Here is a 15046-nt window from a genome sequence, read left to right as displayed (position 1 = left end):
GACATTTTATGTTATATTATATTATATGTATATATTATATGTACAGCAAAGTGTAATTTAGTGGCGCATTGTAAATAAATAATAATAATTCTGTTTTGGGGGTGAAAGTATTGACTGTTCAGTACAGGATCCTTACCAGAGCCAACGTGGGGCATCTATTGTCTTAGAAAAGCATTAGTCAGCTTATTATTGATCTTTGTTTAGTCAAGCAATAAGGTCATTGGGAATCCTGCCTGACAAGTAACCTTTTCATTTGCACCTGACATGTTCACATTTAAATGTAGCAAAATAATACAGCTCAGAGTCCTGTAGGTCTCATTTAGTATAAATTACAGATCTGTCTTCCAAGCAAGTCTGCGATATCTGAGTACCAAGTTGCCGTCTATTTTTTCTGGACCCCCAGTATGGTGCATGGTGTCGCCTGGGAAAGAGGGGGGTAATATCTGCACTTGGAGTCCTGGTTTCTAAGGACTGAGAACTTTGGTGCAGCACCATATTCTCACCAGGTTTGCTGCTGTATATAGCAGTGTTGGCTAACCTGTGACACTCCAGATGTTGTGAAACTACAAGTCCCAGCATACCCTTCCAGCAATAAGCTGCTATATATTGGCAAAGCATGCTGGGACTTGTAGTTTCCTGGAGTGTCACAGGTTAGCCAACACTGGTATATAGAGTCCCTGCTGTTCCATCGGTGAAGCAGTTAAGTAGATCTAATTGCAGCAACAATACAGAGCTCATGTGGTACTTTGGTTCTGCCTCATATATCTATATGGGTGTCAAATTGTGATTCTCATGGCCCATCATCCCAGACAAAAGGGGCATAGAATATTGCTACAGGGAATGTTTTTGTCACAATCAAAAGAATAATTCGCAGTCGTGATTAAATAAAACCTGTAACATTCTGTTGTGCTGTTACACTATGTAGTTGCACCCTCTAGTGGTAGAACAATGTAATACAAGACTGCTGCAATGCTCTATGTTCTTGTCTAACTGACATACAGTACATTTACATACACCAAAAGCCAATAACACAATTCCCAGACCATGGTCATTATAGTGTTTCCTAAACTCTTTTACCCACCATAACCATCAAAAGCCTGGAGATTTTATATATCAATAATGCAAATTGGTCTTAAATATTGCTTAATTTAACAGGTAATTTTGTAGAATACAACTAAGTGCCTGAGAAATGTCTTTTTCTTAGGTTACTGCTTTATAAAACCATGAACATAATTAGTCATTTTCTATGCCATCATCTTCATAAAGAGCTGCCAACAGTGGAGATAGTTCCTTTTGAAGTCTATTATGATATGTCATGATACCTCAGCCTAGGAGAATGTGATGGGTCTCTATCATGTCTCTCTTCTAACAAACCCCCGTTTGTTCCTCCCAGAGGTCTGAGCATTGACAAAAAGCCAGAGTTGCAGCGAGTGCTGGAGAATCGGCGAAGAGACAAGGTCATCCAGCAGAAGAGGGAGGAAGAGGAGAGCAAGAAACTGCAGTCTCCGTTTGAACAGGAATTGTTAAAGAGACAGCAGAGGCTCGAACAGGTACCCGATTCTCCATCCATATAACTCTATATAGTAACGCAGACACACACAGACGGTGTGACTGTATTAATATAGGGTGGTAAGCATCCTGTGACTTCTCAACCCTTATGCACTACACCTATCTGGTATAAATATTAGAAATGAAATATAGAGATTTGTATTACAAAATGCTAACAAAATAAAGCCCTGTTTGTGCTAAAAATAAAACAATACAAAATTCACTTAGAATTATTACTGATGTTCTATTAATGTGGAAACTGGTCTGGCCAAGAAGGTGTTACGGCTAACGGTCTTATCATAAACCAGTAGAATAAGATGGAGAGGTCTTCACCTATAGCAGCCGCCTTTCCCGTAGAGCTCGTTATGCTCACAGGTACACGGATGCTCACAGGTACTCGGATGCCCCCAGGTCTTATACTCAGAGTAGTACAGGTTTATGAACGTACCGTAGCGCAGAGTAGTGGGGTGAAGAATCAAGCGTGGTCAGAAACTGGCCGAGGTCTTGGGTCCGAAACAGGTACCATGATCAGTATCAGGCAAGGTGTCAGGGCTGGCAGCAAACTAGGAGGATCCAGAAACGAAGCAAAGGTCAGGGCAACAGGCAAGAATCAAATCCAATAAACAGGGCCAAGGGTCATACACAAGAAACCCAACAGCAAAAGTGGTTCAGAGCACAGGAGCAGGCTAGCACACAGACCCTGGAAACTATAACCGGCAGGGAGGCTAAGCCCTCCCTGCCTAATATACAGAGACTGGCAATAGGAAACAGGATACAGCCTGGGGTAAATCAGCCTATGGGGCTGGTTAATTAATGAGGATTCCTAAAGTTGCGCACGCGCCCGGCTGCCCTTAACGCCGCGGCGCTACAAGTTTGCAGCGCCCCAACCGTTGCTTAGACAACGGCCGGGGCGAAAACAGGAAGTGACACCCCGGTCGTCATAAAGACGGCCAGGACGCATCCTGCGGGCACAGTGAGTCGCGGCGGCTTGAGGCACCACCGCGACTCGTGACGGAAGGTATAAAATGTTTTTGCTACTGGGCAGAGAAATTAATACATTAAGATGCTATTTAAAGGACAACTCCAGATTTAGTGGAGCCATTGTTATTTAAAATAAGTGTATAGTAAACCTGAAGCCAAGAGCTGGCTCGTACCGCTCCTCTTCTCCGGAGGACTAAGCTGTTCCATAGAGCTGTATGGCAGAGCTATGGACAGCTTTGCCATTGGCTAGATTTACCTTCCGTGTCCCCGAGCCCATTATGGGATTATTGAAAAGAGATAAAGGGAACGAGAGGGCTATTTTTAATGGCCTTGTTTGCTGTACGGAAAGTTGCTTGGCCATTTTCACTCGGCAAATAGACCTGAACTTTGAATCAGCTCAGAGCCGGCAGTCTTCAAGTGTCATCCTACCAATATTTTTAATGGGTCACACTTTGCACCTTTGCACCTTTACGTTGCACCTCGGCAGAGAAGTACATTTCTAGACGCACTACGAGAAAGTCGGTAACTAACAAGCTTCACACAAATGTGACACTGATAAAACAGGACCAATGTCCACTCACAATTCATGTAAGTCATATATAAGTCTGGACCGAGCCCTGTTATAGGAGAAAATGGAATAGTTTAATTTCTTGAAAGGGGTGGACCTTGATGTGCTTTGGGCAGACCAATAAGGGACTCTTAACAATTCACAAATTAAAAGTCATTTACAAGGTGCATTGTAAGTCCACACAAAGCGCATCAAGGTGCCGCCTACCCTCCACTCTCCACAAACTACAAGTGCATCTGTGTGTGCAGAGTGGTGGAAATACATGAAGAGGTGCCCTGGGCGAAAGTGCAAACATCACAAAAAAGCTTAAACTCCTCCCACTTTATCAGCCCTTTAAGTGCTGCTCAGTTTAGCCTCATTTATAGCTATTAATCATGAAATAGAACACGTGGCGCTTGGCCTGTGCAAGCTGCTGTTCCTCAACAAATGTTACCCTTTTGTTCTGTAAACTCACGCTCTTTTGGGAAATATCGGCGCATTTGCGCAAAACCATACGCGTGGTGGAAACGGAGCTGAATTTACACTGGCAGTTTAATGATCCATAAATTGCCTCCTGTATCTTCACCCCGGGGCAGCTGATCTATGTGAACTTCGTGTACTCAATAAACTCTGCTCACCTGTGTCACATGACTTATTCTGTATTGTTGGACTAGATAAGTCCCTACAAGGTATGAGGTTTGCTTTGAGTTAATTTTATTGTTTCTTGTTTTGACCAGCTTGAAAAAGAGGAGCAGGAGCCTAAAGAAGAGGGTCATGCGCCAGAGTTTATAAAAGTGAAAGAAAACCTGAGAAGAAGAACGACTCTTCCGAGCGACGAGAGAGTAGTGTAAAATTTGCCAACCGGGAATTCAATTCTATGTGAAGCTGGATGTCTGACGGCACCTGGGCAATTGTGTACTTGGCTAACATTACAGATGTGTTTTTTTGCAAGGAACGATCCCTTATCCCAACTGCAAAAACACCCACGAGATTGTATCCACAGAAGTGATATAACGCTCTGTACTTACCTGCCACAGTGTTTAGTACATGATGCTTAGCCCTAACACCAATGGCAATATCCTCACACAACTGCACATGGCTGCGGAGATTCATGGCTGAGCTAATGTGTTGTCCTCACTTTCCATGTGCCTCAGCAATGGAGAGACATCAGCTGCTTTGTAGGTGATCACTGAAATCTGTGTGCTGTAAATCCAGTGACAGCTGTGATGGGGACACCTGGTACAGAGCCTGGGAAACAAAACACATACATTTCCGTAGGCTGGATTTACTGCATACATGTTCTGTACGTCATATACCAAGATACGTACTTTGAGTGTTGCGCAATCATCTGTAACGGCCATGTGAGGTATCACATGACCAGACAAAGCATCTTTGCTGTAAGGTTACCAGCCCATGATTAGTACATTCCTATTACCATATTAGTACAATGTGGTATTACCTGCATAAAACAACCACAGGATCTTAGTGTATTAGTGAATAAGCGTACTCATTCTTAACCTTGCAGGTGACTAGTACAAGAACAAGCAGTATGGAAGTCTAATATGGTTTCCTAAAGTCATACTATGACTGGATGTTGCTGAATTTAATTTGGGATGTACACTGGAGGATTTCTCAGGCATTGATAAAGCCAGTATGTAATCAAGCCTTAATGATATAAAACGAATAAATATCAGTAAAGGGAATGGATCATCACACGTTAAACATTATAGAGCTACTATATACCATAACAAAGTTATCTCACTGCCCATTGTGCATTAATCTTCTGCCCTAGATTAGCATCTCTTTTGCTTAGGTAAACAGAATATTTAAAGGTCTAATAATGCAGTAAAGGCCATTTTGAAGTTACTGTGAGTAGATATATTCAAGTAGAGCAAATCTTCCCCAATTCAATAAAAATAAGTTCTGTTCACACAGTGCAAACAATTCCAAGATTTCTAACACAGTTCCCTTGTATATGTTTGAGCGCAAGGAGGTCACATGATCTCTTTCTATCACGTGGAACAGGGAATAATGAATGAATTGTACAAACTTTGTCAGCAAATGCATTTTTAGCCGCCTAAGAGGGTGTTGTCCTCACAGTTCGTTGAAGCTACCAGGCGGATTTGATGTTTTGCATAAACATTGAATTGTGGCAAGTGTGCCCCTTTCAATGGCCTGTACCACCCCACCCCCAACCCATGACCACATTGTGTCATCTCTTGACTTCCAGTCAGAGCTATTCTGTATATACATTTCACACTCCCTTTTTGGGAGAACGAAGGAGTTCAATGACAAAGTTTTGTACCACTGTTTCTGTATGAAATCTCTCCACTCTTGCATCTGAACTGCAACACGTTATGGGGCTTAATAACATGGCATACTGTGAGTAGATTTCTTGCATTGTATGGCAACCAAACATACTGTAATTTCCCTAACACCATCAGGGGCGCACGCAGGCGGGGGTTTCTGGGTCTCCAGAAACCCCTTCCCTCCGCTAAAGAAGTGCCCCTACATAGCGGCACTGTACTATACAGCAGCCGCGGCGCTGTCAAAGAAGCGTCCGCGGCGGTGCTGTATTGTATACAGCACCGCCGCGGACGCTTCTTTGACAGCACCAAAGAATATTGTATACAGCACCACCGCGGATGCTTCCTTGACAGCGCCGCGTCTGCTGTATAGTACAGTGCTGCCGAAATGGAGCTGCTGGGCATGTGCTGGCGCACGCGCAGCAGCTCTCGCTTTTCTTATTTTTTTGGTGGGGGGTAGAAACCCCCCCTTAAAAATCCTGCGTGCGCCCCTGACCTTGTTAATCAATAGGAGTGCCGTCATTGGTGCAGCAAAAATGCAGCCGTCTAATCATAGCACTCCTAGCATTGACAGTACCATCAAAACACTCAACAGTGAGCTTCATTTAATGATCCTTCCCCTTTAACAGTAGGGCCCGATCACATTTTGGTTTACTCCTGTGCAATTAAATAGAACATATATTTATTTTGGTGTCTCTGTGATGCCGGCTATTTTTGTATGTAGTCTTCTAATCAAAATAAATCAATAGAGATATAGTATTTGCACCACAGTTTATTAAAGACATCAGAAAGTATTTTTTTAACGAAGTAAACTGGACCTTTAATATCTTGATTTTGCCCGGTTGTGACATTGAAATACTAAATTGCACTTTATGTATTAATGGGATGATTGTAGCTTTATCTTCAGAATTGTATGCCAGATACTTACAGACAGACTTTATTCAACTACTGAAATATTGTAATTATTGGGATTCAAAGGTAATTATAAAGACAAAGGATAACTCAATGCAAACTTAAGCTTTTGGTGGAATTCAATAAATGATGCTTTAATACAAAATGCTGCTTACTTAGGGTTCAAATACAATGAATCAACACAAATGCGGGGTTACATCTTAAATAAGATTCTTTTGAATCGAAGGTGGCAGCCCGTACTCACAAATCCTCAAGTAATGTCAGATTTATTGAAAAATAAAAGTAAGAGCTTGTAGAAATATTTTGCTTTATACAGGTGTGTTGCCTAAATTGATATTTCTTACCTGGGGTCAACCAATCACAAAGAGTGTTCTAATGGTGGAGCAATGCTTGAGTTAGATGGAGATCATTTCTGGGCCACTAGAGGGCGCAAAGTCAAGAGAAACACCAGTACCCAGGTTAGTATTATTCTGTATGACAGCAGAACTTATTGAATTTCCATCCAGAATTAAACGTGGAATTTGTCTTTAAATAACACCATATTGGGGGTTAGTTACTAACAAATATCCAAGAGCCCCAAATAACCAATCATACAGTTTCTTTCTCTTGTGTAAATTGCACTTGATCGATCTCAGCCAATTGCTGACTGGTTGTTATGGGATATTGTACATTAGCTTTGTGTTAATAAAGGCAAAGATCCTGGTTCTATGCAAGTGTCAGGACCCTTCTAAATACTGAGAATGGAGGGATTCCCGGGAGAGGGACCCACCAAAATATTATTCTCAACCAGTCTGATAGAGCTAATCTTCCAAACCAAACCAAATGTATCACTATCAGGCATTGTGCTTGTTTTTGAGTTACACCAATTGCCCAATTTTGCAGAATGTGTGTCCAGATTTAGAACAAATTTTGGGCAGAGATGAGTATTGGGACTAAATGAGCAAATAATGTGGCTTTTACATTGTTTATATTGAAAGTTCTAATTAGTGTCTGGCAGAAAGAGAGGTACATTAGACAACCCCCAACAGGCACCTACCCTAAAACAAGATTAAACTGCAGCTCCCCTATTGTGAAAACCAAACTTTTTGTCTTCATTATTAACACATTTCCCAGAATATCTGGATAAGGTTAACATTTCCCATTATCTGACTAACTATGAAACATATGGGGATTAGTCCATTTATAAGGCATACACTAAAGGCATACTTTAGAATTAGACTAAATATTGAACCCTTATTCTAAAAGATTCTGCTAAACCATAGACAAATCATCATTTTCATACCAGACATAAACAGGAACATCCTAAATGTTACATTTTGTTAATTTTAGCCCATGGATGTAATAATTCTATTGTGCAGGATTTAAATCACCATCTGGGCCTGATTCATTAAGGATCTTAACTTAAGAAACTTCTTATTTCAGTCTCCTGGACAAAACCATGTTACAATGCAAGGGGTGCAAATTAGTATTCTGTTTTGCACATAAGTTAAATACTGACTGTTTTATCAAGTAGCACACAGATACTTGATAGCTTATTTGTACACTGAAATTTAAAGTTGATATTTGTGTGCTACATGAAAAAACAGTCAGTATTTAACTTATGTGCAAAACAGAATACTAATTTGCACCCCTTGCATTGTAACATGGTTTTGTCCAGGAGACTGAAATAAGAAGTTTCTTAAGTTAAGATCCTTAATGAATCAGGCCCCATATCCTTGGGATCTGGCTGAATCCAAAATTGAATCCTGGATTGGGTGCATCCGTATTATATTATTTACCTATAAAATATCCTCCTTCAGAAAAGAACATAACCTATAGATAACGTTCAGTGTAATTGTATTATATTCCATCACTTCTCTCGTTATATTGGCTTGGCATTTCTGAAAATAGGTTTCTAATTCCCACTGCTAACAAATCAATACTTCTCAAAGGTAAAACGTCAGCCATAAGGTTAACATGGAGCAACTTGAGAAACCACAATAGGCTGCTGTGAGGTTTCACTGTATAATATTGGCTGAAACTTTCAAAATAAGTTTATTTTTATATCTCATTGGACACGATGGTTGATGCATATTAGAAGAAAAAATTATTTTAACGTAGGTGCCTTATTGCCAGATTTTGACAGGAACATTTTGTAAAGATTTATCTAGCGACAGATCTGTGGCTTGTTTTCTTTTCTCTCTATATAAATTTTGGGGGGTAGACTTAAATGGTAATCATCATATTAACTTTGGATTTTCCTTAAAATAAGGCAAGTTAATTTAACATTAAACAACACGTATTACATTTTTACTTCTAGTTTACTGTTAATAATTGATTAAATGAAATCTGTTGGGAGCCGCTAGTTTCACTGGCTACATATCGCAGACCAAGGGGTATGGTTACTAAACTGTGGGTTTGAAAAAGTGGAGGTGTTGCCTATAGCAACCAATCAGAGTCTAGCTGTCATGTTGTAGAATGCACTAAATAAATGGCAGCTAGAATCTGATTGGTTGCTATAGGCAACATCTCCACCCGCAGTTTAGTAAATCTAGCCCCAAGTCACGTATGAAAATTATTAATAGCTGATAGACCCTAACACCACGTTGTCCCTGCGCTTGATCTGCGTTTTGTTCAACTCGCATTGAACTGAACAGAATGCAGCTCAAAGAGAACTTTAAAATGGGATCATAGGTCCCTATGGTGATCACATGTAAACGGCCACTCAGGGCAATGCAGAGTGAATTATCAGCAGGGCATAGACGCCTCTTGCAGTATTTTTTTACCAGCCATGCTCCATCGAGCATTCGCTATTGTCTCGAGTGGCCACATAAGTGGCCCTAGGCCCCCCTCATAGTCAGATAAACCCCCAAATTTTTTTGCGCCGCCTTATGGCGGCGCAAAAAAAATTATATGTATGGTCATGCATTCAGGGGCGTAGCTAGCCAAACGGCGGTGCAAAAATTTTGGGAGGTGTGGTCATGCATTTTGGGGCGTGGCAAACGTGCCATTGGGGCGTGGCTAACATAAAAACCACTAGGCTCTCAATTCGCCGGAGCGTCACATATGTTCAAGCACTCCTGACTTTCAGGACATCTACCACCACAGTGTAGTATACAAACAATGCAGTGTGTACACAAACAGTTCAGTCTTGGCCTACACCTTACATTGGGCACAACATTCACCAAAAATTGGTATTGTCCCTACTAGAATCACAACATTTCACACACTGTGCTGCTCTCTCCTACCTGTTCTTCTCACTTTCTCCACCTGTGGCTGCTGGTTTCTTTAGTTGTGGCTTGTCCGGATCCAGAAATGTTGAAGGACCTATTTTGAAAAAAAAATGGCTACATTTAGAAAATTACAGCCAGCCCCGGCGTTAAATCAATAGCACCCACGATTAATAATTAGGCCTTCCTCCAGCCCCAACATTAAAATAATACTATTTACATTTAATAAATAAACCTATTTCCCTTCCTGCAAACAGCCCCAGCAATACCTATTTCCCGCAACCATCACTGCCATTAAATAATTCATAGTCACATTTAATAAATAGACCTCATTCTCCCTAAACTCACCCCAACATTCAATAGCCCCCAAACCACCCCATCTTAAATTAATAGTCCCTACTATTAAATTGCCTCACCATCACCCTACAAACAAAATAGCGCCCATTAATTAGCCGCCACCTACCTCACACACACTACATTGCAACAAGCCCCCTGTGCCATCACACACACAATACTGTGCCCCTTCATCACAACTACACTGTACCCCCTTATGCTCACACTGCGACCTCCATGCTGCTTTTCCCCCTTCTTTTTTACTTTGTGCCTCTCTCCCACTTTTTTTATTCCTCTGTTCCTCTCTCCCACTTTTTTCCTCCTCTGTTCCTCTCTCCCACTTTTTTTTCCTCCTCTGTTCCTCTCTCCCACTTTTTTTTCCTCCTCTGTTCCTCTCTCCCACTTTTTTTCCCTCCTCTGTTCCTCTCTCCCACTTTTTTTCCCTCCTCTGTTCCTCTCTCCCCAATTTTTTTTTATTCCTCTGTGGCTCTCTCCTTTTTTTCCTCCTCTGTTCCTCTCTCCCACTTTTTTTCCCTCCTCTGTTCCTCTCTCCCCAATTTTTTTTTATTCCCCTGTGGCTCTCTCCTTTTTTTCCTCCTCTGTTCCTCTCTCCCACTTTTTTTTCCTCCTCTGTTCCTCTCTCCCACTTTTTTTCCGTCCTCTGTTCCTCTCTCCCCAATTTTTTTTTATTACCCTGTGGCTCTCTCCTTTTTTTCCTCCTCTGTTCCTCTCTCCCACTTTTTTTTCCTCCTCTGTTCCTCTCTCCCACTTTTTTTCCCTCCTCTGTTCCTCTCTCCCCAATTTTTTTTTATTCCCCTGTGGCTCTCTCCTTTTTTTCCTCCTCTGTTCCTCTCTCCCACTTTTTTTCCCTCCTCTGTTCCTCTCTCCCCAATTTTTTTTTATTCCCCTGTGGCTCTCTCCTTTTTTTCCTCCTCTGTTCCTCTCTCCCACTTTTTTTTCCTCCTCTGTTCCTCTCTCCCACTTTTTTTCCGTCCTCTGTTCCTCTCTCCCCAATTTTTTTTTATTACCCTGTGGCTCTCTCCTTTTTTTCCTCCTCTGTTCCTCTCTCCCACTTTTTTTTCCTCCTCTGTTCCTCTCTCCCACTTTTTTTCCGTCCTCTGTTCCTCTCTCCCCAATTTTTTTTTATTACCCTGTGGCTCTCTCCTTTTTTTCCTCCTCTGTTCCTCTCTCCCACTTTTTTTTCCTCCTCTGTTCCTCTCTCCCACTTTTTTTCCCTCCTCTGTTCCTCTCTCCCCAATTTTTTTTTATTCCCCTGTGGCTCTCTCCTTTTTTTCCTCCTCTGTTCCTCTCTCCCACTTTTTTTTCCTCCTCTGTTCCTCTCTCCCACTTTTTTTTCCTCCTCTGTTCCTCTCTCCCACTTTTTTTCCCTCCTCTGTTCCTCTCTCCCCAATTTTTTTTTATTACCCTGTGGCTCTCTCCTTTTTTTCCTCCTCTGTTCCTCTCTCCCACTTTTTTTTCCTCCTCTGTTCCTCTCTCCCACTTTTTTTCCCTCCTCTGTTCCTCTCTCCCCAATTTTTTTTTATTCCCCTGTGGCTCTCTCCTTTTTTTCCTCCTCTGTTCCTCTCTCCCACTTTTTTTTCCTCCTCTGTTCCTCTCTCCCACTTTTTTTTCCTCCTCTGTTCCTCTCTCCCACTTTTTTTCCCTCCTCTGTTCCTCTCTCCCCAATTTTTTTTTATTCCCCTGTGGCTCTCTCCTTTTTTTCCTCCTCTGTTCCTCTCTCCCACTTTTTTTTTTATTACTCTGTGGCTCTCTCCTTTTTTTCCTCCTCTGTTTCTCTGTCCCCTTTCTTTATAGTACTGTCCCTCCCTGTTTTCCTCCCCTTGCCTCTCCGTTTCTTTACTTACCTTTTGTCAACTTCTTTCTTTTCTTTTCTGCTCTTCTGTCTCCTCTTCTGTCTTCTTTCTTCCTGCTGGCTGCGGCGCTCCTCACTGACTGACAGGCGTGACTTGATGACGTCACGCCCAGCAGTCAGTGTGAATGGAGGAGAGGAGGGACACGGCGCCGCGCGATCACGTGAGTATTTTTTATTTTTATTTTTTTTTCTTCCAGCTCCCATGAACCCCCCCCCCCCCCCCCCCCCCGCGGGAAAAATAAATAAAAAAAGTTTTAAAAAAAATAGCGCAACAGAGAAAAATAATAAAAAAATAAAAATAAATTTAATTAGCAGCGAGGGCCCGGCCCGGGCCCCCTGGCATGGCCGGGCCCGGGTAAACTGTACCCGCTCCCCCCCCCTCTCGGCGGCCCTGAGCATCACCATTGGAGCCCATGATGTACTTTTAAAGTTCTGTGTGTAGGGAACAACTATCTTCCATTTTTAAAGTTACGTTTGAGTCACATTTCGTTCCATTCTACTGTTATTGAACAGAACATAGATCTGATGGCCAGTGTGCTTTCACCCTTAGAATGTCCAGCAGCATTTAATGAATTTATGTTTATCTCAGATCAAAATTGTACACATGAAATTGATGTCATGAGAAATCTAGCATTTCATAACTTTCTTGGCATTTTTTAGACGTCAGCTTATCAGCTGAATTTTCAACCTCAGTTAAACATACCGCTCCGTCCCGGAATGCTTTCAAAAACAATGTTATTGGAAATACTTAAGCAGGGTACACGCTACAGGTTTTGCACACGATAAACGACAGCTAGTTCCGGCATAGCATTAGTGTGTACGCTCGCACAATCATGTTTTATCGCTTCAAGCACATCGTATCGTTTGATTTGATTTTATAAACGGACTAAAAATCTCTATAAACGATGGAACAACGTCGGGCAAATTCTGCAGTGTGTAAGCACTCACAACCAGCTTGTGTAGGCAGATCTCCATAGTGTTTACAGAGTCACGATCTTTTCAGCCGATGGTTATGACATATGAAGATCACAGATCTGAATGTAAATCATGTAAAACGTGTATAGTGTGTACACAGGAATCGGCTGCTGATCGGGATTTTCAGTTGTTGGTAAAATCATTACAGATATATCGCATCGGGAGAAATTTTCTGAAGTGTGTACCCAGCCTAACAGTTTAGAAGATCTGACTGAGCTTTCTGCTTTCAGTGTCCATTGTTTGACACTAACCTCTTCCTCATTGTATTTATTTTTTGGTCAGTCTTAGGTGGCTGATAATTCCACCATGGAGCTGAGGACTGATAAGTCTGTTGTGAAAAGAAGACGCAAAAGTGTCCTCTAAACATTATGGGGCTCATGTTCAGTTGAACGCAAATTGCATTTCTGGGGTATAACATGCATTACATGCCAGAAACGCAATTTGCGTTCAACTTAACATGAGCCCCTATGTATTTTAATAACATATTATTAAAAAATTTCGATTGGCGTTGTAAATACTAAAATACATTTTCACTGAAAGTGGATATTCACTTACAATAATCCAGTATATTCCAATCATGTCCTTAGGTAATGAAGTAAAATGTTCTACATTTCTATTAACACTTATACTGCTGAAATACTTTTGAGTTTATTTTGAATGTGTAACGACTGTGGCGTTGGGCGCCCCCATGTGGAGCTGGGGTGCCTAGTTTTACACCAAAGCACACTGGTTTGCGGAGTAAAACGGCAACATTTGCCATGGTATACAAGTTTGCATCGGTCCATGGGAGAAGTTGTGTGGTTGAAAGTGTTCCTTGCGAAGTACAGAGTAAGCGGTCTCAGTGCGCCTAATATTATGGAGCAATGCAAAATCAAGGTTCCATTTGTGTAGCAAGATTATTTTGAGGGGCGTTTCTTGCTGTGTGGAAAAGCGCACAACCATTTCCATTCCACTAAAGGACTTAAGTTTTTCCCTCAGGACTAATCAGGGCCGGATTAACCCGAAGTCTAACTGGGCTATAGCCCAGGGGCCTCGGGCATCCAGGGGGCCCTTCAAAGTCCTCAGCAGCATTATTGATCGGTCCGGGGGCGCCTCCAGCCCAATCAATGCTGCTGAGCACTGTCAGTGCAGTCATCCGTCCCCGGCGCTCAGAAAATCTGCTTACTGAGGAGATCTCGGAGCTTACAGCGCGCCGTGGAAGGAGGACTGCACTGACAGGTAAGCGCGTGGGGGGGGCCTCGCGGGGGGCGGCAGGCAGCTCACATTGGGGGCCTCACTGGGGAATGGAGGCCCCCTTAGCCCAGGGGCCTCCATTCCCTTCATCCGGCCCTGGGTCTAATCCTTTACTTTTGACGCATTTTGCACCTTAAAGTTGAACTTCGTCAGAGAAGCGCATTTTTAGGCATATTTTATCTAATATACAAAAGCTTTAAACATGTAAAAGTGCCACATGTAATAAAAACAGTCATGATGTCCCCTCACATGATTAACTTAAGCCATGAAAGAGGCTAAACCGAGCAGTATTTTAGGAAAAGTACAGAAAAGACGAATTTACTGAAATTGATTGGTTCTAAAGTGGTTGGAAGTTGGACTTGATGTGACTTTTGCACAGTGCGTTTCTTGAGTTTTTTCTAGACACAATTCTAGTTGAGTACTTGTCTCTAGAGCGGAGCACAGGTGGGCACCTTGGAGTGCATCTAGGTACAAAGGTGCAAAACCGAAACATTCTGTGGCGCGCAGTCAGTGCACTTCGTATTTTAAGTCGTATGTATTCATTGCTGTGTTTAGTTGTGCTGCCATCTACTGGTTACATTCATAATTGCACATCTGGCAGAAATTACACTACTGCTTTTCTATGTATTAAACAGATCTTTAAACAAACATCCAAACATATTAATTTAAGAAACAACATCAAAAGTATGCACTGCTACATTTTTAATTTGGAAAGACTATCTTCACCATAATGTATTGGTCAGGTAATATTGTATTTTACCCATGATCATTAACAGTATTTGTCCTCCAGAACTATATTTTGTTATCCGCTCTGCACAATATTTTATTGTATTACTTATGGTCAGCTTAAATGGTGATTGGATTTTCTTTGTTTATTAGCTATGTAGATTCTATTGGGAATGAAAGGATAATGATTGCAATATAATTTACTACTACTATTGTTATTGTGAATATTGTGGTGCGGTTTTGGTTTAATGATCGATCTTGTAATATTATTAACTATGTTAAGCAACAAGTTCTTTTTGTACCTGTGTACTTTTATATTGTTTGTTTTTGTTTTGTTGATTATTCGTTTTGTTTTGGGGGGGTTTTAGGGCTAGAGATCTACGGTGTAATAGTGTTTTATGTT

At 41.6% G+C, this 15046-nt stretch overlaps 1 protein-coding gene across 4 annotated transcripts in view; it reads left to right on the top strand.

Moving 5' to 3' along the window:
* The window catches only part of FAM107A (family with sequence similarity 107 member A), a 167489-nt gene that overhangs the window by 129295 nt on the left and 23148 nt on the right, over positions 1 to 15046 (top strand). For 2 of the 4 annotated variants that reach the window (XM_075183302.1, XM_075183304.1), the window contains 2 exons: positions 1394 to 1550; positions 3814 to 5041. The exons of 1 other annotated variant lie outside the window; for it this stretch is intronic. In XM_075183302.1, coding sequence (XP_075039403.1) covers positions 1394 to 1550; positions 3814 to 3927 — 271 coding nt within the window. In that variant the 3' untranslated portion in view covers positions 3928 to 5041. Of the gene's footprint in view, positions 1 to 1393; positions 1551 to 3813; positions 5042 to 15046 lie in introns of those variants that run through there. One more of the 4 variants, XR_012678586.1, reaches the window with a different exon arrangement.

The sequence above is a fragment of the Mixophyes fleayi genome, chromosome 8 (genome assembly GCF_038048845.1).
Source record: "Mixophyes fleayi isolate aMixFle1 chromosome 8, aMixFle1.hap1, whole genome shotgun sequence".
In the NCBI taxonomy this organism is placed as follows: Eukaryota; Metazoa; Chordata; class Amphibia; order Anura; family Limnodynastidae; genus Mixophyes; species Mixophyes fleayi.
The sequence above is the reverse complement of the archived record's forward strand: the minus strand, read 5'-3'. Positions and strand labels throughout refer to the sequence as shown.